General features: G+C 58.2%; 2 protein-coding genes across 3 annotated transcripts in view; one reads left to right on the forward strand and one right to left on the reverse strand.

Annotated features, from left to right (window-relative positions):
* The window catches only part of HSF1 (heat shock transcription factor 1), a 59,122-nt gene extending 54,755 nt beyond the window's left edge, over positions 1-4,367 (reverse strand). For both annotated transcript variants that reach the window (XM_074146028.1, XM_074146029.1), the window contains exon 1: positions 4,242-4,367. In XM_074146028.1, the coding sequence (XP_074002129.1) occupies positions 4,242-4,367 (126 nt within the window). The remainder of the gene's footprint in view (positions 1-4,241) is intronic.
* Positions 4,368-5,072: 705 nt separating this feature from the next.
* Positions 5,073-23,581, forward strand: part of BOP1 (BOP1 ribosomal biogenesis factor) — a 62,950-nt gene continuing 44,441 nt past the window's right edge. The window contains exons 1-3 of the mRNA XM_074146027.1: positions 5,073-5,210; positions 5,412-5,570; positions 16,879-16,989. Coding sequence (XP_074002128.1) covers positions 5,202-5,210; positions 5,412-5,570; positions 16,879-16,989 — 279 coding nt within the window. The 5' untranslated portion in view covers positions 5,073-5,201. The remainder of the gene's footprint in view (positions 5,211-5,411; positions 5,571-16,878; positions 16,990-23,581) is intronic.

Consider the following 23,581-nt stretch of genomic DNA (forward strand, 5'->3'; position numbering starts at 1 on the left):
CAGCTTCCAGGAGATGAAGCCACCTCAAAAAACCTGAGCAAGACAACAAACATCAACTTTCCCTAAGGAACTCATACCAGCAACCAGCAGTTTTGGTACTTTCAAGGGGAGAAATTATATCCAGACGTTGTGTTTTATAAGAAAACAATCCACCCTCCTTGAACTCTTTTCAAATTCTTCTACGGTTTTGGCCCGCGCACCATCATTGTGGGATTATTACACAATCCCTGAGCGACGTTCCGAGACATCTGCCTTTTCGACTCGCTGCCCGGCCACTCAGCCGGGTCTCATCTCATCCTTACGTGTGAGAAACACGGGCTGGCTTGAAACAACGAGGAAAATGCATTTCTATCCACGTACTCTTTGGGAAAACGGGGCTCAGGCGCTGTGCCCGGGGGTCAAGAGCCTCTGGGGAGAGCGTGAGCAGAGGGGGGCACTTCCCCAGGACATTTGTGGCCACCGTGATTAGCAAATCTGAGTCTCTGAACGGGAAGCGGCCACGTTACACTGGAGAAGCCGCTGGGATTTATGGCTGAGGCAGGGCGGGCACCCGTCTGTCGCAGCATCCGATGCCGAGGACACGATAAACGCCTAAAAGCCACCCTGCCTTTCGGTGACTGCACCGGGGGTGAAGGTTTGACTCCTCAACATTAGCTGGGGCTACAGCGCTTGGGATGGGAGAAACTTCAAAGCTGAGAAAGTTATAAAAAATAAAAAGCACATCAAGGAATGACAAATAAAGTTTGAAGCCTTCACCTTCAAAGAAGCCAATTTAGAAGTTATATATTTACAAAAGTGCATTCTGCTTCTTCATCTCCCCTTTATGTTTATTTTCCCGCTTTCTACTGAGATGGTTTCTCCTCAAACCCACACAAAAGATGCCCTTCCTTCGTACAACCACTTAATAGACTCACATTCCCGATCCCCTACAGCTTGTTTCTTCCCTCTATTACTAAAGGAAATGAAAAGAAAGGAATTAAACACAGTAAGCTGAGAATAATCGACTACTGATTACCTGAGTGAGCTCGAGGATAATCAAGGACTTTGTTTCTTGATCACAGCCTGTATTAGCAAAAAAACCTCAAGACAAACAGCAAGAGAACTGCTTTGGGGAAGACCCAATCTTTCCCCTGGTTTTCACAGATCCCATCGACTTGCAGAACGTTTACTTTCAACACCAGGAATAAGAAGGAGCTCAGACGCCTGACTCGGGCAGAACCCTGCTGCTGAAGCCAAGATCATCAGGATCTAAGACTTAATAATAAATTTAAAGAGATGTATCCATCCAGACCACGCTTCCTCAGCTCTTGCCAAGCTGTCTACTTATCAATAGTATAAAGCAGTTAAAAAAATAATCTATTTATCAGACTGGCAAAGTGACTTTGCAATAACGTTTAGCTGGAAGCTGTATCTCAGCGCTCCGGCCGTCCAGGCTATCGCACCGCTCTCCCCGCACACCACCACCCCACAGCAACCACGCAGCCAATAAAGGCCATTGATCGCTCAATGAAGGCAGCAGGATATTGCACGTTTCGCACAGGTCAAGAACACGTACCTGGGCAGCCTCTGCGAAGCACCCTCCCCCAGCACACGGCTTCACCAGATTCAAAACCAGTGCATCAATCTCCCTTTCCTACCTTTGCAGCCTCACCACCCATAGCAGCTCCCTTGTCCCCAGCTGGGCCAGGAGACCCTGGGGTAATGGGGCAACCTGGGGATGGAGGGATGGAGAGCAGCCCTGCCGAGAAGGGCTTGGGGGTGGAAAGCTGGCCATGGGCTGGCAACATGTGCCGGCAGCCCAGAAAGCCCCCTGCACCCTGGGCTGCATCCCCAGCAGCGTGGCCAGAAGAGCGAGGGGGGGATTCTGCCCCTCGGCTCCGCTCTGGGGAGACACCCCCACCCCAGTGCTGCCTCCAGCTCTGGGGCCACCTACACCAGAAGGACATGGACCTGTTGGAGCGGGGCCAGAGGAGGCCACCGAGATGCTGGGAGGGCTGGAGCCCCTCTGCTGGGAGGACAGGCTGAGAGAGTTGGGGGGGTTCAGCCTGGAGAAGAGAAGGCTCTGGGGAGACCTTGGAGCCCCTTCCAGTCCCTCAAGGAGCTCCAGGAAAGCTGGGGAGGGACTCTGGATGAGGGAGGGGAGCCATAGGAGGAGGGGGAAGGGTTTAGGCGAGATCTTGGGAGGAAATTCTTCCCCCTGAGGGTGGTGAGAGCCTGGCCCAGGTTGCCCAGAGAAGCTGTGGCTGCCCCATCCCTGGAGGGGTTCAAGGCCAGGTTGGAGGGGGCTTGGAGCAACCTGCTCTGGTGGGAGGTGTCCCTGCCCAGGGCAGGGGGTGGCACTGGATGGCCTGTAAAGGTCTCTTCCCACCCAAACCATTCTGTGATTCTATGATTCCATGTTACAAGCCAAAACGGTCACAATGAGCAACAACCCCAAAGAAGAGGGGGCAGCAAACTGTGCCAAGGGAGGGAAACAAGCCTCCAGCCTTAACCCCAGCCTCAACACCAGCACCTCTTTCCTTCTCCACTCAGGACACATGCCAAAATCTTTTGGGCCAGGAGAAATGCAAAGATGTAGGCGACTTCCTTTACATGCCAACATAAGCAAAGTATTTGCAAAAGCACGCTGATTTGCATGTAGTTCCTAATTCCATGGATGTTACTCCACACTCCCAGTGGCACAGCTTAATTCAAATGCCGCCCAAACAGCGAATCTGTCTGCGTTCAACACAGGCCCAAAGTTCTAAAACAAGTCCCCAAAAAATCTCTTGCACCCCTTCCCAGGAAGAAGATGACACTGCAGCTCCCAAAGACACGTGGGAAGGGGTACGGCCCTTTGTCCCCTGCCCCTAAATCACAGAATGGCAGGGGTTGGAAGGGACCTCTGGAGATCATCTCCTCCAACCCCTGCCAGAGCAGGGGCACCCAGAGCAGGTCCCACAGGAACGTGTCCAGGGGGGTTTGAATGTCTCCAGAGAAGGAGACTCCACCACCTCTCTGGGCAGCCTCTTCCAGGGCTCTGACACCCTCACACCAAAGAAGTTCCTCCTCATCTTTAGATGGAACTTCCAGATCTGAGGATGACCGCCCTCCACCTGCTGGTCACACTCTTCCTGATCCCCCCCCAGGATAAATGCAATTTCTCCCGGTGTTTCAGCAACACAGGAAATGAATACAAACTTAGTTAACAGGAGGTGTTAAATCTTTGTGTGCTCTAGCCAGAGGACGAAGCGTCTGCTCAGGGGCGATGACTTGCAAAGCGAAGAGCAATGCACTATCTGCAGCAAACAGACAGCGCAGGTCTTTCATCTCGTTCCTGCCACAGGGAGCCAGATAAAGCAAACAGCTTGAGCCAGCAGAGAGCAGCTATGATCAAGGGGTACGGAAAAACATTCCCAGAGCCTTTATGCTTTTATTTTGGTCCTTATCTCACGTTTTATAACCCTGAGCAGCAGTTCCACTCCTCTTAAGCTCCTCACACCCGTCTGAAGTCAAACCTCTCCACGACAGTCTTTTTTTGCTCTTTACCAGTATTTCCACGCTTCTCTCCCCCCAGCAGCTTTGGTCTGAGCTGTGGTCGACACAGGGCGATACAGGAGAATATTCGCAAGGGCTTCTTTCTACTTAACCCCTTTGTCTGCCAGCTTAAGAACTAGAGAGCAAGAAAACTCCTTCCCTTTCATTTCAGGTAAACACTAGAGATGGAACTGCCTCAGAAAAAAACAGCTTGAACCATTGGACTCAAGATACTACGACCTTTTAGACAAAACTTAGGCTTCCCCAAGCAGCTAGAAAAGATGGAAAAAAGGGGACTTGCACGACCGGAGCAACCACAAAGCCGGCTAGTGAAATAGAAACAGCATGAGCTGTGGCACAGCGGTTATAATGACACGGCTAAACGCCGTAGAGCATCCCCTGCCATGGAAACAGTTAGAAAAGCGTCTGGACGCTGGGTTTTTTTTTTTCCCCTCAAGTAGACAGGATAACTCATTTTCCCCTGAGGGACTGTGGCGCTGGGGTAATGAAGTGCACGGGCAGGATAAGCACTGGGGAAAGAGCCAGCACCTCTAATTAGGAACTGCGAGGCCTGGAGAGTCCCGCGGCTTAGGAAAGTCACTCGGGAGGCCGCGGACACGCCTAGGCCGAGGCCTCGGGGCCCGGCTCCCGTCAGCAGGCGTTCTCCCGCCGCCGGGAGCCGGGCCCCGGGGCCTCGGCCGCTTCGTCCCCTCACCGGGACTCACCGGGCTCCAGCAGATGAGCGAGTCGGTGTCGGGATCCTCCACCAGGGTCCACAGCTTGGTGAGGAAAGCGGGTACGTTACTGCCGCCGGGGCCGGCGCCCACCGCCGCCGCGCCTGGCCCCTCCATAGCGACGGCCTCAGGGCCCGGCTGCAGGCCCCGGGGCAGGCCGCAGCGCGCCGGCGTCCCCCCCCGTCCCCTCTCCCCGGGGAAACCGCCGCCAGGTGGGGTTGAGCGGCGGGACGAGGCGGGTGGTGCGGGGCTTAGTGCCACCGGCGGCCGCCGCCGCGGGGCCGGGCCGCTGCCTGCGCACTGCAACCCCCGGGGCCCAGCATGGCCGCCGCCATCTTGGGACGCCTCCGAGACAAGCCCCCCGCGCGGCGCGGCGGCGCGCATGCGCGGCACCGCCCCCTCCCGCGCCCGGGGAGGGCACGCCCCCCTCCCCGCCGCCTTCACCGCTGCGCCATGCGCATGCGCCTTCTCAGGGAAAACCCCCCTCGAGGGGGATTCCCTCTACGCGCATGCGCAGTTGTTGCGACGCGCCGGCCGGCCTCGGCATGTGCGCCCAACGGCCCGCCGATGCGCATGCGCAGCACGCCGAGACTCCCCGTGCGTCTCTCTGCGCATGCGCCGCACCCCGGCGGAGGGGTGTGGCCAGCGGAGGGGTGTGGCCTGCGGAGGGGCTGCGCATGCGCACGCGCGCCGCGCCGTGTCACCTCTCCCCTTTGACCCCCCCCCCCCCGGTCATTCCCTCCCCTTCCCCCGCACCGGGGTGCCCCCACCCCCTCCCGCCCCTCCTCCTCCCGGTGTGGGCGCTGCCGGGGGACGGTGGGGGGGGGAGGAGGGGCCGGGGACGGGCGGAAAGGCTGGTGCCTGGGAGGGGCGGGGCCGTGCCGTGACCTCTGACCCGCGCGCACGTGGTGCGTGGCGGCGGCGGCGCACGCGGAGCGGCGGGAGGGAGCCATGGAGCAGGTCGGGGCGCGGGGGGGGGGGTGTTGCCATGGTTACGGGCGCTGAGGGCCCGGCCCGGTGCCGGTGGGGCCTTGGAAGGGAAGGGATGGGCCGGGCCGGGCCGGGCAGGGCCTTGCGGTCCCCGCGTTACCGGAGGCCTGGACCCCCCTCCCGCCCCGTTACCGGAGGCCTGACACCCTTCCCCGGCCCTTCCTCTTCCAGCCGAGTCCTGCCTCGGAGAGCGAGGACCTGACGGACAGCGAGGAGAGCGTCTACTCGGGGCTGGAGGACTCGGGCAGCGACAGCACCTCGACGGGGGAGGAGGAGGAGGAGGAGGAGGAGGAGGAAGGCCTCGGCGGCACCTCGCCCCCCCGGACTCACGTAAGGGCCCCATACCGGGGGGTGGGTTCCCTCTGAAGGCTGGGAAAAGCCAGCGTTTGGGGGGCGAGGCTCATTTCCCCCCCCCTGGTGCTGGCAGCGGCCCGGCCGGGGCTCCCAGCCCCCCCTCCCCACCGGCCCTCGGTTCCTCCGGCCGGGCCACGGGGGTTTTCATCCCTGCTCTGCCCACCCGTGGTGTCTGGAGGAGGAGCAGGAGGAACGGGTGGGAGGAAGGGCCCCTGCCTGGTGCTGGTGTCACCCGTTTGTAAATTGCAGGGAAAAAAAGCAAAATCTGACCTGTGTGTGAGAACCGTGGGGAAACCTCTGGGAGGAGGAACCTTGTTTAGGGCTGTGGGGCAGCGTGGCCTGGGGAAGAGAGGGCTCCGGGGAGACCTCAGAGCCCCTTCCAGTCCCTCAAGGGGCTCCAGGAAAGCTGGGGAGGGACTCTGGATGAGGGAGGGGAGCCACAGGACGAGGGGGAAGGGTTTGACACTGAAAGAGGGGAGATTGAGCTGAGATGTGAGAAAGAACTCCTCTGCTGTGAGGGTGGTGAGAGCCTGGCCCAGGTTGCTCAGAGAAGCTGTGGCTGCCCCATCCCTGGAGGGGTTCAAGGCCAGGTTGGAGGGGGCTTGGTTGGGCAGAGCAGAGGGGGAGGATGACCTCCCTCCACCTGCTGGTCACACTATTTCTGATGCCCCCCAGGAAGCCATTGGCCTCCTTGGCCACAAGGGCCTATTGCTGGCTCATGGGCATCCTCTTGTCCACCAGGACAGATACTGTCGTATTTATAAATAAATTTATGGCTTTGGGGCAAGAATGAAGAGAACGAGCTCCTGCTTAGAGAATAACTCACTCGCTGGCGTTGGAGAGCTGTTTGTTTGTTTTGGAGAGTTCCGTCTAATTTTGAATGAGATTTCTCAAATTCTGGTCTCTTAATTGCAGACTCTTAAAACCTTCGATTTCTGTTCCTCAGCTCTCCCGGAGGCAAAGCCGCTTCATTTACTAGCAGTTAGTTATGAAAACGTTACTAAAAGGCAAGTTAAATTGTAGTTGGATGGGTTGCGATGGCCAAACCTGCTGGGGGGATTGGTTTCTGGTAGGTTTTTAAGACGGGAGGATTGACTGTGGGCATCTGTGGCTGCCTCTGAGGGCTTGTGAAGTGTGAGGGGTGGGAAACTGAGACCCACTGCGAGCTGAGAGTTGCCGTGGGGCAGTGCCCCTCTGCCGTGGGGCGGTGGGAAGATCTGCCCACGAGACCTCATCCTCCCCTGAGCTGGTTTTTGTCATATTTGCTGGTTCTGGCTCTTCTGCTCTTCGGTCCGTGGCCTCGGCGCTGCCCGTGCACACGCTGCCTCCCCCCCCTGCCACAAGCACCCACCTTTTTTCTTTCATTTTTTAAATTTTGCCCAGTTTCCTGTGCTCTGTAGGAGTGGTTCAGCCGAAGCGATGGGTGAACCCTGCCCAGTCCTCAGGTGCCACCAAACGAGTTTTCGTTCTGTCCGGTTCTTAGTCACGGGAACGGGAAAAAGAGAAGAAAAATGCCCTCCAAAAAGAAACTGAGGCTCTTGAGTGCCCTTGACGTTAATCCGTGGCTTTGGCTGCTCGTTAGGATCATTTCCAAGCTACATTCCTTGAAGGGAACAGGGGATGCTGCTCCCCAGGGCTGTGCCCCGAAATGCTCCGGGGGAGCCCTTGTGGGGGTTTAACCCTGGGGAGAGAGAATGGTTTAACTTGCGCCTCTGCCAGCGGGTGTTTCAGACAGGGACTCGTCCCTGCTCCTTTTGGGGGGATTTTCACTCTTATCCAAAACTTTATGGTCATTTCTTAGATGTCTTTTTTGTTTGGCAGGTTGGTGGGGTGACCTTGGTGCTTTTGGGAGTGTTGCTGACTGAGGATTTGTGCTCTGCCTGTGCGCAGGTGTCTCGGAGGCCGGTCTCTTCTGCCTTTGTTTAGCTCCTCCTTGGATAATTTAACTGATCTTTAGCCCTAAGCTTAAAATACATTGCAAATTACACAGCGTTCATTTCCACTGCAGCCTGGCGCTGCCGGGGACGCGACGCCTCCGTGCCAAAAGCCGCCGTCGGCCGTAACGCAGAGCTGTCGGTACGAAGCGTGGGGGTGACAGCCCCCAGCTCTTCCCGCTCCTCGCAGGGAGGTAATAAAGTGCGAACACAGAGCGCGGACCCTCCCCGGCAGCTTCCCTGAAGCTGTATTTTCACAGCAGGCCAACGAACTTCCCAGTCAGCGGCTTCTCCGAGGGCTGCCAGCGCGGGGATGTTTCCCATCTCCAGGCTCCTCCTCTCCTCCTGCTTCTGCTCCAGCTCAGAAGATGCTCCCTTGAGCCAGGTCACCCCCTTGGCGGGACTGAGAGCTGTCTCTCCTCCTCCCTTCCGTGAGGGGAGCGGGTTGAATGGGCTCCCCGGGAGCGTGTCAGGAGCCGAGCCGGCACCCGGAGGGTGGGAGGGTAGAGACCACCTTTCCGCAGCAGAGGGATCATCTTGGCCCCTCCTAGAGACCCAGCCCGGGTTTTTGCAGTCCTCTTGCGTGTTTTGCCGAGCGTGCTCATTCTAACCTGGGCGGCTGTTTTGCTGTCCCCCTGTTTCAAAACCGAAAGCCATTCTGTCTCCTGGAAATTTGCTTTGGACCCGCCTGTAGCCCTCCCAGCTGATGCCAGTTCGCTCCAGCATCACTTGTGCTTTGCCGGAGCTGGTGGCGGAGAAGCCTCCTACTCCTCCCCGTCTGATCTTCAGCCTCGATATTAAAGCTGATGGCGTTCTCTGGGAATGGCCCGTCCCTCCAGGCAGGCTCTGGAGTGCTTTCGGAGGGGTTTGTGCCTGTCCTGGGTCTCTTCCCTCAGTATCTTCTGGCTGGCTGAGCTAATTGAAGATGGGGAGGATTCCCGAGCTGCTGCTTCTTCCGGAGGCTTCTGGACTACGCACAGGAGAGCTGTGTGCCTCGGCGGAACGTGGAACCGACAGCAGGACCTCCGGCTCTGCCAGAGGGAGGTGGTGGAGAAGGACGGCGTGTGGACGGAGAAGGGAAGCTTGCAGATGTGCTGTGATTGCTCCGAGGTCTCCTGCTGGGAGACCAGACAGCGAGGAGCCTCGCGCGCTCAGGTTGCCAGAGCTTTTTCTGTAGCCTCAGCATCACCTTCCTGCCGGAGAAGGGCCCGGCTGGGGCTCCAGGAAGAGCCGGGAGCTCCGACCCCCAGACGAGGAGGACACTGCTAATGTCACACCTCGCAGCGAGGGGTCGTGGACACTGCTCTGCCAACTGCCTCCTTTAATCGTGGTCTCTCACTCCGCTCCTGGAAAACCTGCGGTGTTTTCTTGGTGAAAGCCAGTGATTTGGAGGGTGCCGAAGCCAAGCTGATGCTCTTTGGCTGCTCTGGGCTTCATCTTTCCTGCTCCGTCCGTGGAATCCAGTGGCTCTGGCGAGGGAGAAACCCTTTAGAGAGAGCGGGGCTGTTACTGCTCTCTGAATGTTTTGATATTTGAAATACTCTTGCTGGAGGCTTGTATTTTTTATCCCATTTTGTTACTGTTGCATTTCACCGGCCGAGAGAATCGGTGGGAAAGACCGACAGCTCCCGAGACGATGAAACCCAAACTGGTTTAAGGACGTGTTGGTCTGTGGGCAGAACGGAAGCGTGGATGGTGGTGGGGTGATGAGGTGCCTCTCCAGAGCCGTGCCCCCTTCTTCCCCATCCCGGTGGTTATCGGCAGCTCTCTCCAAAAAGATGCTTTTAGGAAGCTAGAATGTAAGAAGTCTTGCTTTTGGGGCTTTAAAACCCACGGAGGAGTAAGGACAGCCTCTCTGGAGGACAGGAGAGAGGGAGGCACTGAGCCGTGAGCCGGCGCTGGCGCCGCAGCCCGTGGAGAAGTGTTAATCCCCTCTGAGCTGAGTTGTGCTGTCCCAGCTCCCCCCGGGATCCCGCAGCCAGAAAGGCCACCGCTTCCACCACCTGCCTGTCAGCGGATCGCAAAGCCCCGCTCTCCCTGCCTCTCCGGCTGGCGGGGCTGTGTAAATATTAGGCTGTCCTTGTCGGATTAGATTTCCTCTTAATGACTTCCAGCGTTCTGACAAGCTGTGCTTTCTTCCTTGGCAAGCCCCGGTGCTGAGCTGAGCCGGCCGGCTCGGCTCTCGGAGCTCCCCCCGGGGAAAAGCCCGGTGGCCTGCAGTTGAAGTCCGGGCTGAAATGTTTATTTGCTGCTTTTGTAATCCAGGAAGCCCCTTCAGTCTGTCGGGGAGTCCCTAAATCCCTGCTGTGGCATCGGGGAGGTGCTTTGGGTGCAGCGAGAGCCCCTTAACCCTTCCTTTCCTGCAGGGATGGCACCCGGAGACCTCTCCTTGCTCCTGTCCGCTTGGAGCATCCTCGCAGGGCTCTGGGCTGCAGAACCATCTCCAGCTCCTCTCTCTGTGTCCCCACCAGCGCCTGACAGCGAACCTGGGCTCATTTTCCTTCTTCTTGGTGACTCTTCACTGCCTCCAGCTCCCCCACCGCGTGGCCACAGCAGCAGGACCCCCGCTGTTTGGGGCTGAGATCTTCTCTTCATCAGGAGCCTGTGTGGACTGACAGAGGAGCCCCTTGGTTCAGTTCTCCTCTCTAGCCCCGTATTGCTTTTTCTCCTCCCCTCCAGATTAATTTCTACTCAGGTTTGCCACACCAGTCTGAAACAGAAGAGCAGCTGACTCATTCTTCTGGTGGTGGCCCAATTCCTTCAGAGCCTTCTTGCCTCTTGACCCCTGGGACATTCTGCCCCTCTGCTCCGCTCTGGGGAGAGCACCCACCCCAGTGCTGCCTCCAGCTCTGGGGCCACCAACATCAGAAGGACATGGACCTGTTGGATGGGGCCAGAGGAGGCCATGGAAATGCTGGGAGGGCTGGAGCCCCTCTGCTGGGAGGACAGGCTGAGAGAGTTGGGGGGGTTCAGCCTGGAGAAGAGAAGGCTCCAGGGAGACCTTGGAGCCCCTTCCAGTCCCTCAAGGGGCTCCAGGAAAGCTGGGAGGGGGGCTCTTGATGAGGGAGGGGAGCCATAGGAGGAGGGGGAAGGGTTTGACACTGAAAGAGGGGAGATTGAGATGAGATCTAAGGAAGAAGTTCTTTGCTGTGAGGGTGGTGAGAGCCTGGCCCAGGTTGCCCAAAGAAGCTGTGGCTGCCCCATCCCTGGAGGGGTTCAAGGCCAGGTTGGAGGGGGCTTGGAGCAACCTGGTCTGGTGGGAGGTGTCCCTGCCCAGGGCAGGAGGTTGGACTCAATGACCTTTAAGGTCTGTTCCCACCCAAAGCATTCGGTGACTGTATGAGATGTTTCTAGCAGTGGTGGAAGGACGGAACCCACTGTTGGAGCTCACAGCAGCTCGTGGCGTTGGTGGAAGTGCTCCTGGTGCCCAACGTGCCCGTGGTGCTTTGCTAAGTCACTGCACCAGGAGAGCAGCAGATCTGGGTGTCCCCAGCCTGGTGTGGATGTCACTGACGCGGGGGACAGGCCAGCTTTTGCACACCCAGCCTTACACCCTATGCACTAAACGGCACACCCGCTGAGTGCCTGGCGCCCCGGCGAGCTCTCTCTCTCTTGAGATCTGTTAATTCCCGAGTCTGGTGTGCGAGCAAGACCCTTCCCGCGTCGGGCTTCGTCGTCCTGTGCCATTAGCAGTTCCATCAGCCCCGTCGCGTGGAGCAAGTTGATGTTTGCCCACAGGGTGAAAAATCTGTGGCTTGTTTCTCGCACTGACTCTTTGCATGAGTTACCCCTCCTCATCCTCAGAACTTCAACCCTTGCAGCGATACCTTGTACAGCGATGGCTGGGTCTTCAACACGGTACCAGAGGTGGCCTGTAGAGCCTGGTGACAGGAGAAAGCTAAGAGCAGCCGACTTCTTCAAAGCACTGCACATGAGGTGGCCTCCAAGGTTCTGTCTCCTGGTTTTAGAGCTTTTAGTGGAAGAAGACTCAACCTGGAGGAGACGAGACAACATCCGTTCCCCCAAAGGCACCGTGATGTGGAAAGATGGCTTTGTCTCCCTCTGCCATGGGGACCTGTCATCAGCGTTGGCCCGATATCCCTGGGTTTGTCCCACAGGGAGGATCCAGCTCAAGCAGCTCCTTGCCCAGTCGTGGCTGCGTAGTCCTGGTTCTCCAAGGGTGGCTTGTCCTGGCTTTGGCAGAAACCACTTCACTGCTCTCATTCTGAAGGTGTTGATTTGGATCTTCTTCCATCTAAGCTCAAACCTGAGGTGTGACATACGTTGTGACATTCGTTCACTGCAATTCCTTGAGTCCCAGTTCCAGAAGGACAGGGAACTGCTGGAGAGGGTCCAGCAAAGGGCTACAAAGATGCTGAGGGGCCTGGAGCATCTCTCTGATGAGGAAAGGCTGAGGGACTGGGGTCTGTTGAGTCTGGAGAAGAGCAGACTGAGGGGGGATCTGATCAAGGCCTCTAAATACTTGAAGGGTGGGTGTCAGGAGGATGGGGCCAGTCTTTTTCCAGTGGTGCCCAGTGACAGGCCAAGAGGGACCGGGCACAAACTGGAACGTGGGAAGTTCCACCTAAAGATGAAGAGGAACTTCTTTGGTGTGAGGGTGTCAGAGCCCTGGCAGAGGCTGCCCAGAGAGGTGGTGGAGTCTCCTTCTCTGGAGACATTCAAACCCCCCCTGGACACGTTCCTGTGGGACCTGCTCTGGGTGGACCTGCTCTGGCAGGGGGTTGGAGGAGATGATCTCCAGAGCTCCCTGCCAACCCTGTATCGTTCTGGGATTCTGTGAGCTGCTGCTGTCTAGTGTCTCGTAGCTTGCCAGAGGTTGCCTGAGAATGGGAAACTCAGACGCAACTGCTCATCATGAGGTAAAAGGGTGTTTTAAGCTCCTTAAATTGCCACCAGGCTTAGCTGGTCTTACAGGTCTCTTGCGACCTGAGATGCTGCTCATCAGAAGGAGTTCTGTGGCTTCACCGTAGCTTTCTTCACAAGCCTAGCACGTCGTTTGTCCCAGCAGCAGCTGGCGTGGAGGCGCTGGGGCAGCTGGAGTTGCCGGTGGTGGGTGTTGAGGTGCGTTGAGGGGAGGTGGAGAAGGGCCAGGTCCCAGAGAAGAGCCCGCCCCAGGTCACTGCAGCTCAAGGGGCTGTGAATTTCTGTGATTCTATGGATGTGATGCTCCTGTTTGTAGCTGGGTCACTGCTGCGCCTGTAACTGTCCTTTTTCCGTGTGGAACATTGAGGATTTTGTTGTTTCGCCTCACGGGGTGAAGCAGAACCACTGGAAATATGAGGCCCAGGGACCATTTTGTTTTAGCAGAGGAAGAGTTACGACGTGTGCGTGCTGGTTGCTCGCTTTTCCCCACCCCGACCCTACCATCCTGGCAAGGTCTGGGCTTGGCACCCACGAACCAGGCTCTCTCTGCTCCTGTGCCTGTCCCGGTGTCTGGTAAAGCCGAGGAAAAACCTCACAGCCCCTCTGCTGACCACGAGGGACGCTTGCTTTGTCCCACCTAAGTGTGTGCTGTTGTCACAGCTCCCAAACTTCCACGTTTAGGGTCTGTTACCTGTTGGCTCCAGCACCTCTGGTCGTCTTCTGCCCATCCTCGTCATCATCATCTCTTCGGCTCCTCGCACCCAGCGGGAGCATCCCCTCCCTGCAGCTTTCCTCGCTGGGACGGTGGGGACCTTTCTCCCGTCCTGCTGGAAAACCGCAAGCCAGGAATTTCTGATCTTTTCTCCACGACCAAGGAGGAAACTGCGTGGGAGCACTCCGAGAACTTCAGGGTGGGAGGGGAGCAGGTCTCGCTCAGGGGAAGGGGAGCCAAAGGAGCTACTGATGTTTTAATCTTGGGTTGAGGAGAAAAAGGAGGATCTAACTGAGCCGTTAACGTGCTCTGATGGTATTTTACTGACCAGCAGATGCGGTGGGGGGACTCATCCGTTCCCGATTCAGCTAGTCCAGGTGGCTGCTGACCAGTCTTGCCGAGGCTGGCTCGTCTGGCTGTCCTCGTGGCTTGAGGAAATAAGCAGGACTGGTGTAGGCAGAGGCGATCTCTTGTATTACACCAATTTATCTAACTGGAGGATGTGGAAAAGCTTTGGGGTAGACCAGCCTCCTTCAGCTCTGCTTCTCTTTCACGCCTGTGGGACTTGTCTTCCTGAAAGCGTATTTCCTTTCCCCTAATTTATAACTGAAGTTATTGCCTCTCCCTAGCATCTCTGCGGGCACGAGACTCTCTTTGCAGCCGGGTACGTGACGTGCTGGGGAGAGCTGGCTCTGCCCGTGCTGGGAAGGGGCTCTCTCGGCAGCGGCTCGTGGGGCTCGTGTCTGACCCAGCCCGGTTTGCCACCCCACGCATCCATTTCTGATGGTAAAATGGAGCGCTCGGAGGACGTCGCAGTAATTCTCCCTCTCCCTTTTTGCCCACCTGGCTCGTGTTTTGGTTTCGATCAGTCCTTTTTCTTCCTGTTCCTCTGAACTCTTCTGTTGACTTCGCCTGTTGGAGTTTGGGGTAGAGGAACTGACCCGCACGTGGGGAGCAGGGGGTGGGTTTGGGAGGGAGGAGGTCACAGGTCTCACTGGTGTGGGAGGCTTCAGTCTTCCTTCCCTATCCCCCTCTTTGCAGCCAAAACTCTTCCAAGTCCTGTCCGTGCTGTCAAAACCCACCAGCTGCCCCAAAACTGCCAGAAATGGGGTTCGGTGCTGGCTGTCGGTGAGCTCAGCGCTGCCCGACCCCCCGCTGAATCTGGGGGTGCCGGCTCCTGCATCCCCGCTAGCCACGGGTGCCCTGTGGGGGGGGACCAGGTGGTCCTCGTCCCCCAGCCCTGGCCGCGGCCGTGCCCGGGGGGGGTGCAGGCAGGGCAGTTTTGAGGGGTTTTGCAGGGTTTTGCGGTGTGTGCGGCATCGCTTGCCCGCCCTCTTGTGGAACGAGCCTTTCTGCAGGGGCTGCCTGGGCGGCCGAGCAGAACTCCGGCTTCATTCCTGCCTCCCGACACAGCCCCTGGGAAGCTCGGGGAACCTGCCTCTCCCTGCCTGGGACCCAGCTGCGGGGAAAAAGCCTTTCCGTGAATCAAGGTAAATGTAGCTGGAAGGTGCAGAGAGGTTTTTGGGGTAACCCAAGGAGAGAACGATGACCAGGGTCCCCTGCGACCGGGTCCGCTGCCCCCTCTGCTCCCGGTACCTTCTGCTTATCCTGAACCTTGAGCCCTGGCTGGTCCAGACAGACTTTTTTTCTGGTAAAATGGTTTTAGTCTTCGCTGTTGGCTCTTTCCCAGGCGGGCTTTAGTCGGGTATTACAGGGTGCTGGGTCGGTGATTGATGGCCCAGCTGACGTCTCCTGGCGAAGCTTTCTGGAAGGGTTTGAACCTGCCGATCCCCAGATGCCGGGGTCGGGTTTGCTTTGCCAGGGTGAATCTCCTGTGGGAATCCTGGGCAAGATCCTGTTTTGTGCCACTCTCAGAGTAAACTCGGGACCTGGGGAGCCCTGTTTTTCTCCCTGACGGCGTGGGCTGGGAGGCTGAGCATCACCGGGCTAAGAGCGGGAGAGCTGGGGCAACTGTGGGCCACCTCCTGGCACGTCCTTCACCCTCAAGGACGCTGGCAGCTTCTTGTGGCACCAGCACCCCAGATTCCCCATGCCGGATCCTCCTCCGCTCTCACCGTGGCGGTGGAGAGAGGAGGGAAATGAGGGGAAAGATGGAAACTCAAGTCCAAAGCCATTGTAGCGCCAAAAGCCTGGAAAAAAACTTATCTCCAATCTCCCTTTTTAAAAATTTTTTAATAAAGCCTTTTGTTTTTGCAGTAATCTCATCCTCTTGCCGGCCCAGTATTTTCCAGGCTCTCTCCCACCCCTCTCCCCGCGGCTCCGGGGAGCTGCGCCGGTGTCTACGTACAGCAGAAGGTGATCACACACTGTGCGGATTTTACTGCTCCCGCGAGGGACGTTTTCTGGGGCTGTTTTTCCGATTATTTCACTGAATCCTCCCGTAAACCCGATCTAGCCAGGGTCCCCGTTCTCCCCCTACCCCCGCTCCGAGCGGTGACGGAGCCGGGCGGGGGGGGAGAGAGAGAATCTCTTTTCCAGGGAAGGATCTGTAGCTTATTCGGCACCCACACAGCAGGTCAGCGAGTGGGCGAAGCCCGGTGTTCGGTGCTGTCTGGTGACCCGGGGCTGAGGAGGGGATGAATTCCTGCCCCAGGTTGTCAGGGCAAATGTAGGGACCTGCACCCGAGGAGGAACAACCCCATGGACCAGTAGAGGCTGGGGCTGACCTGCTGGAGAGCAGCTCTGAGGAAAAGGACCTGGGAGTCCTGGTGAACACCAGGATGACCATGAGCCAGCAATGGGCCCTGGTGGCCAAGAAGGCCAATGGCATCCTGGGGGACATCAGGAAGAGTGTGACCAGCAGGTGGAGGGGAGGTCATCCTCCCCCTCTGCTCTGCCCTGGGGAGGCCCCATCTGGAGCACTGGGACCAGTTCTGGGCTCCCCAGTTCCAGAAGGACAGGGAACTGCTGGAGAGGGTCCAGCAAAGGGCTACAAAGATGCTGAGGGGCCTGGAGCATCTCTCTGCTGAGGAAAGGCTGAGGGACTTGGGTCTGTTGAGTCTGGAGAAGAGCAGAGTGAGGGGGGGTCTGATCAAGGCCTCTAAATACTTGAAGGGTGGGTGTCAGGAGGATGGGGCCAGTCTTTTTCCAGTGGTGCCCAGTGACAGGCCAAGAGGGACCGGGCACAAACTGGAACGTGGGAAGTTCCACCTAAAGATGAGGAGGAACTTCTTTGGTGTGAGGGTGGCAGAGCCCTGGGAGAGGCTGCCCAGAGAGGTGGTGGAGTCTCCTTCTCTGGAGACATTCCAACCCCCCTGGACACGTTCCTGTGGGACCCATCCTCCTGACACCCGCCCTTGAAGTATTTATAGGCGTTCATTGGATCCCCCCCCCAGTCTGCTCTTCTCCAGACCAAAGCGGACCCAAGTCCCTCAGCCTTTCCTCCTAAGAGAGATGCTCTAGGCCCCTCAGCATCTTCGTAGTCCTCTGCTGTGCCTTCTCCAGCAGTTCCCTGTTCTCTCTTTGCAGTCGCAGGTGAACGGAAGCGCATGCTGCTTAACGAGCCCTTTCCTTCCTTCCTCCCCTCTGCAATGAGGTGTCCCAGGGGATCTCAGAGCGAGAGGTTGGGGTGGGCTGTGACGGGCTTTGTGGTGACCTCAGACCTGGCAGCAGAGTAGATGTTGGTGACACCTTCAGTTTTCTTTGCCCGGCCAAAGTCTCTGATGCAGCAAAGACAAAAATGCAAAGATTCACATGATGGGATCTTACTAAACTGTTTTTTTCTGTCCTTCAGGCCAAAGGTGCTTCCAGGAAGAGCAAAATCTTGGTGGATGATTCGTCGCTGAAGGAAAACGAGGATCTGCTCGCTCAGAATGAATATGAAGAAGACAGCTCGGACGAAGAGGTAGGACCCATTGCGTCTTTTCTTTATAGATGGGTATGAGATGGGGTTGATGGATTTCCCTCTCCACACTGGCTTCTCTGCGAATGTAAAGGGAGGGGAGATGGTCAAACAACGTTGTCCCCAAAAGGGAATTAATTGCTCGGATGGCTCTTTGCCACTAACACGTGGCAGGACGGAGGCTCCTGGTCGGGGCTGTTGAGGAGACTCTTGGTGATGGTCCATTGCTTGGTTGCGTCGCTTGGAGCACGTGGGGCAGCCGAAAGGAACGTCACATCCACCTTGGGATGGCCGGAGCTTCCCAGTATGGGAAGAGCCTCCCACCCTTGATAGAAATCGCATGACGAGCGCTGTTTTTGCCCAGCCGGAGCTGGGGCTTTGAGCCCCGGGGTCAAGAGAGGGTTTCTTCAGCCATAAGAAGGCGACGGAGCCTCACCGGTGGCTCGTGGTGTTACCCTCGCTCTTGTGCCCTGCTCTCGGAGGGAACCTCTCCGGGTTCCGACCGTCGGAAAAGGTTGGAAACTGCTTGTGCAGAAGATAGCGGTAAAATGCCCCCAGGGTTTGGTTGTTCCAGCCAAACCTCATTGCCTTTCTTAATCGTCTGCTAAATCAATTAATGTGATTGGCCTCCATCAGCTGTTTCAGTAGAGCCCTGGGGTCGGGACGGAGGGATTGCCAAGGGCTGTGGGGGCGTTTGGAGCTGGGATTTGGGTTCACCTGAGCGGGTACTGGGTAGCCTCATACTCGGCTTGGACGAAGGCTGGGAGAAGCCTCCTGGGCGCGGGAGAGGTGGAATATTTCGGTGCTGTCTCCTCCAGAACCGCTGAGAAGGAGCAGAGCAGAAAAAATCCTGCGTGAGCAGGCAGGTGGAGAGCCAGCCGGTGCCGGCGGCGCGCTGCCAGCCCTCTGGATGAGGAATTCCCACGGCTCCCTCGTGGAACGGCTGTGGGCACGGGGAAGGGGGAGGGGGACATCGGGAATAACGGCAGTGTGGTACCCGGGGCTGGGGAGGGGAGTTTTCTGAGCGGGGGTGTGAGCAGGATGCTTGGCTGCACAGGAGAGCGCTTTGGCATCACCGACAGCTCAAAGGGTCTGGGTTTGCGGCTCCCGGGGCTTTGAGGGATGGCGTCTGCTCCCGTTCGGGCCCCAGCGGAGGCGGGGGGGGAGGATTGGGTGCCTGCTGGCCTTTCTGGGCCAGCGAGGGCCCGGAAAGGTTTGATGTTAGAGGCCCACCTGGGCTAGCGTTGGAGCTGCCGGCAGTCCCTGCCCCCGGGTCTGGAATAGAGATTTAGAGAGAGGGGGGGAAATATATGACTATAGAAAACATACACTTGTGTAATGTCTCCAGCATAACCCAGGGAAAAAAAAAAAAAACCCAAAAAAACACAAACCCTTTCATGCAGGAATTCAAGGTCTCTCTCCCCAGCTGGTCCTGCTTCAGGGCCCCGGTGGGGGGAGCGCTGATTCAGAACCTGTTGACATCAGAGCAGCTTCCAGTGGCTTTGTTCCTCGTTCCCCCGTTCCCAGCCCCCTGCCCTCCCTCTGTAATTGTATTTATCTCTCTTCCACAAGAACCCTGATGCTTCTGCTTCCTGCGGCTGGGGATGCGCACACTGCCCGCTTTGTGCTCGCCTCCGCCGGCAGCGTCGCCCAGCTCCCGGCTCTGGCTTTGTGTCTTGGTGGCCCAGAAGCACCGGGAGAGTCGGGGGGAGCAGCACCCCCCCGCATCGAGCAGAGGCGGGTAGGGCCAGGAAAACACTTTATTCCTGCAAATAGCATCTCTATTTTTTTAAATTTATTTTATTTTTCATTGTCTCTTTGAGACCCGCCCTGCATCGCAGCCTCACCCCCATCAAGGTGTAGCCTCGTCCCAATTAAAGGCTTTGTGAAACGCGGTGCTTTCGTGCGGGGCTCGTTAGGAGGGCGCTGAAGACGTGTCCTTGGTGTCCCTCTGGGTTGTCAGGGGCCCAGCCCAGTCCCACCAGTGCGCGCCAGTGCTTCTCCCACAGCCTGGCTGGGGTGGGAAGGGCTGGTTTCGGTGCTGGGTGTCGCTTCGTTGCCCCTTCGCTCCCCCCTTGTCCGGAGGGACTGGTCTGTGGACCAGCTGTGTGTCAGGGGGGTTTAGATGCAGAACTGGCCTTTGGAGGGTGCACAGCGTGTCCCCTGTGTCCCCCCAGCCCTGCTGGCCATGCCACCAGCCTCCCACAGGTGTGTTGCCTCTAAGCGAGGCAGCAAATGGCAGTGTTTTGCCGTGGGACCGTGGATTTGGGGTGGAAAACCTCCTGGATCTGCCATCCTCCGTGGTGGAGGGTCCTGGTCCACCTGGTCTGAGACCCTTCTGGATGTCCCCAGCCCGGGGATCAGCAGCATGGTGTGGCCTGAGCCGGCCTCTTGGGAGCCGAGCAGGGGGAGCTGTGGAAGCTGGAGCTGGAGTGGCCTCAGCACCCCCTTTTCCATCAGGATTGGGGGTCCCAGCCTTCGTCCGTGTGTCGGTGCCGGGGGTGCATCATGGGGCTGCGGGAGCAGATCGTCCCTGGGCTCTGGGGGAGCACACAAGGGATGTGGCAGCCTCTGGGTAGAGATTACGCCTTGTGCTCCCTGAATATATCTCTCTCCATGATAATTATCTCTGACTTGATTGTTACCTTTAATGGCAGCAGCTGTAAATGTGATTTATGGGCAACAACCCCCCTGTGCTTGTTCATACCTTGGGGTTCAGCAGCAGCTCCAGCACTTGGGTGCTGCAGGGGCAGAGCATCCCTGTCCCCTTTGGCTCCTTCCAGGAAAGCTGGGGAGGGACTCTTGATGGTGGAGGGGAGCCATAGGAGGAGGGGGAAGGGTTTCAAGCTGAAAAAGGGGAGATTTAGGTGAGATCTGGGGAAGAACTTCTTTGCTGTGAGGGTGGTGAGAGCCTGGCCCAGGTTGCCCAGAGAAGCTGTGGCTGCCCCATCCCTGGAGGGGTTCAAGGCCAGGTTGGAGGGGGCTTGGAGCAACCTGCTCTGGTGGGAGGTGTCCCTGCCCAGGGCAGGGGGTTGGATTCGATGATCTTTAAGGCCCCTTCCCACACAAACCATTCCGTGATCCCCCTGCCCATCTCCCCACCGCTGGGTGCCGCAGAGGTCCCAGCGCCCTGGGTGCAGCTCAAAAAGGGGATTTGGAATTTTGGATTCCCTCTTCCCCGGCTTCATTTGCAAACCCCAAACCAGGCACCTGCGGCCGCAGCCGACGGCTCAGCCTGCCCTGTCGCTCTGCTCCCAGCGGCGCCCGCAGGATTCTTCCCAAAACCAGCGGCGGTTTGGGAAAACATCCGGCGCCGCCGCTGGCAGGGCTGGTTCCCCGGCAGCGCTGGCTGTCACTCACCCGCCGGCACTCTCCCCCCCGCTCTCCCCAGCCTCTGCGTGGGCTCGGGAGCTCTTTAATAAAGAATAATAGCCCAGACCTGCTCTGCCCCTGTGTTTAGCGCAGACTGAATTTCTTCTCGCTGTGCTCCCGCTCACTTGGCAGCCGCCGGCGCTCAGCCTGGCCGGGCGCCCGGGCCGCTCTCTGCCGCGCGCTCCGAGAAGAGACACAACAAAATAAATCGGTTTCCTGGCCGGGATGGGTAGGGGAGCCCGCGGTGTCGCACGCAGGACCCTTTCCCCGTGGCCCGGCCAGCAGGGTGGCACGAGAGACCCCCCGGTGCTGCCGGGGAGCCAGGACCCCCCCCCCCACCCCGCCCTCGGTTATCCCTCCGGCGCTTGCCCCACGTCCCGAGCATCCCTTCCCCTCGGCCGCCCGGAGATGAATGGCCGTGAGCTGCCGAGGCTGTCAGGGCCTCGCTGGGAGGAAGCAGTTTGGGGCTTTTGTTTGGTTCTGTTTCCTCCCGCAATGACTATTCCATATGTCAGAGGATAATGAATGAAGGCGCGTTGAGTGCTCCTCGGTGAGCCGGCGGCTGTTCCAAGCCCACTTCCCTCCTCCGCAGCGCAGCTGACCCGGGCGGGGGGGCTCAGCGGCTGGCCGGGCTGAGGGAGCTCTTCTTTCAGTAGCTGATTAGCCAAGAGAGAGAGAGAAAAAAAATAAATAAAAAAAAAAAAAAAAGAAAAAAAAAAAAGAGTCCTGCAGAATGTGCTGCTGGCAGACAGCTCCTTCAACTCATCGCGCGGGGTGTGCGGCTGTGCGTGCGCTTCCCGACCTGCCTGGCTCCAGCAGATGCTCCGGGCTTCCCACTCGCCGCCTGCCTTCACCTCGTAGCCAGCCTCCCCCGCGAGCCTGTCTGGCCACGAAGGTGCCAAAGGAAGGGCCGCCAGGAGCCTGGGGTTCGGGCTGGGAGCGGGAAGGGTGGCAGCGGTGCCAGGATGGAGCTGAGCCCGTCAGAGTGACCCAACGGGTGCTTTGCCACCCGCCGGGTGGGCTTGGTGACTCTCCGGTGATGGAGCAGGAGGGTCGGGGCTCCTTCGCCCCGCTCCCTGCCCTCACGGCTCTGCAGAAGCTCATGGTACCCCAGGGGAGATGGGGGTCAGCCCGAGGGGCTCTGGCCCCATCCTGCTGCTCCCAGGCTGTGCCCAGCGCCCCGAACCAGGAGCACCCCGATCCTGGAGCTGCCCTCCAGCCTGCCCAGGGGAAAAACCTGAGAGCAGGGTCCCATATCATAGAATTCTCTGGGTTGGAAGGGACCTTCCAGCTCCTGGAGTCCCACCACAGACCCGTGTCCCTCAGCACCACCTCTGCCCGGCTTTTCAATCCCTCCAGGGATGGCGACTCCACCACTGCCCTGGGCAGCCTCTGCCAAGGCTTCACAGCCCTTTCCATGAAGGAATTTTCCCCAATATCCATCCTAACCCTCCCCTGGCCCAACTGGAGGCCGTTTCCTCTTGTCCATGCCAGCTGCTCAGCGGGCAAGAGTTTCTGCTGCTCGCTTCAAGACTTTTTCTTTTCCTTCCCAATTTCTGTTGAGGGGAAACTGCATCCCAGCGTTGCTGTGTCCTTTCCAAAACGTGCCTGTTTGTCTCAGGGAAGAGGGATGATCTGCGGCTGTTTTATACCCTGAGAAGGGAGTATTGAAGGAGGAGGAGAGTATCGTCAAGGAGCTTTAGATAGAGCTTCAAATCCAGGTGAAGAGATGGCCCTGACCCGTGTTTTCCCTCCGTGCTGGAGGACTGTAACCACCCAGGGGCTCCTTCGTCCCTTCCTGGTCTCCCAAGGAATGGGTCGCTCGTGGAATTAAAGCTCTTTGGAAAGTTCTGGGTGAAAGGGTCTGCGGCCGCGCTCGGCATCGGGAAAGGGGTTGGAAACGGGACGCAAGAAGGGAAGGAGTGAAAGCTTCGTTCCAGCCCGTCGGTCAGGTCCTCCAGCTGCAGCTCCATGCCCCATTTCCATTATTCCGTTTGGAAAAGACGGAGGGAGAAGAAAAAGGAGCTGCAGAGATGGATGGCGGGGATAATTGGTGGCCGGGGCGGGGAGGGGGGGATGGAACCTGCAGATGAAGAGATGCGAAGAGACAAGATTTGTGTAGTTTGGAGGCGAAGCGGAGCCCGAGAGGACACAATAACAGGATGTCGAAGGCAGCGCGGGGGGATATTTGACGAGATGAAAAGGCATCGGGTTTAAAACCGAAATGGCAGGAGAGGGACGCGCTCGCGGTGCAGACGGATTATCTTACACACCCCTGGCCCCCACGTTCCACGGCCATGAGATGCCGGTGGTGCCAAAGGCTCGGCAAACGCTAAGGTCTGCAGATACTAATGCGAATAACAAGAACATCTGGAGCTACAGCATTTTGAAATAAAGTTGACGCTCTCAGGACCTTGCGGATCAAAGCATGGTCCCGAAGCCCAACGCCTCGGCCAAGGTCCCTGTCTGTGCCCGGTGCCGCTGGGCGGTGGGACCCTCCTGAGCTCGGGTTGACAACAGCAAAAGGCAAAGGACAGGGGTGTCCAGTAGCTGTTTTGCCTCCAGCTCAGAGGAAGGGAGGGGGGTCCCTGCAGTGCTGTTGGCGGTGATCTTCCCTCCAGCCAGGCCCCTCCAGTCTTTGGTCAAGTGCCACCACCAAAGGTGGTCTTAGAATCATTGAATCATGGAATGGTTTGGGTGGGAAGAGGCCCTAAAGATCATTGAGTTCCCAACCCCCCTGCCCTGGGCAGGGACACCTCCCACCAGAGCAGGTTGCTCCAAGCCCCCTCCAACCTGGCCTTGAACCCCTCCAGGGATGGGGCAGCCACAGCTTCTCTGGGCAACCTGGGCCAGGCTCTCACCACCCTCACAGCAAAGAAGTTCTTCCCCAGATCTCATCTCCATCTCCCCTCTTCCAGTGTCAAACCCTTCCCCCTCCTCCTATGGCTCCCCTCCCTCATCCAGAGTCCCTCCCCAGCTTTCCTGGAGCCCCTTTAGGGACTGGAAGGGGCTCCAAGGTCTCCCCGGAGCCTTCTCTTCTCCAGGCTGAACCCCCCCAACTCTCTCAGCCTGTCCTCCCAGCAGAGGGGCTCCAGCCTCCCAGCATCTCCGTGGCCTCCTCTGGCCCCGCTCCAACAGGTCCATGTCCTTCTGATGTTGGTGGCCCCAGAGCTGGACACCTGCTGATCGGGGCGTTTGGAATTCCCATGGATTTCCTGATAAA

Source organism: Numenius arquata, chromosome 3 (genome assembly GCF_964106895.1).
Source record: "Numenius arquata chromosome 3, bNumArq3.hap1.1, whole genome shotgun sequence".
Lineage (NCBI taxonomy): Eukaryota > Metazoa > Chordata > Aves > Charadriiformes > Scolopacidae > Numenius > Numenius arquata.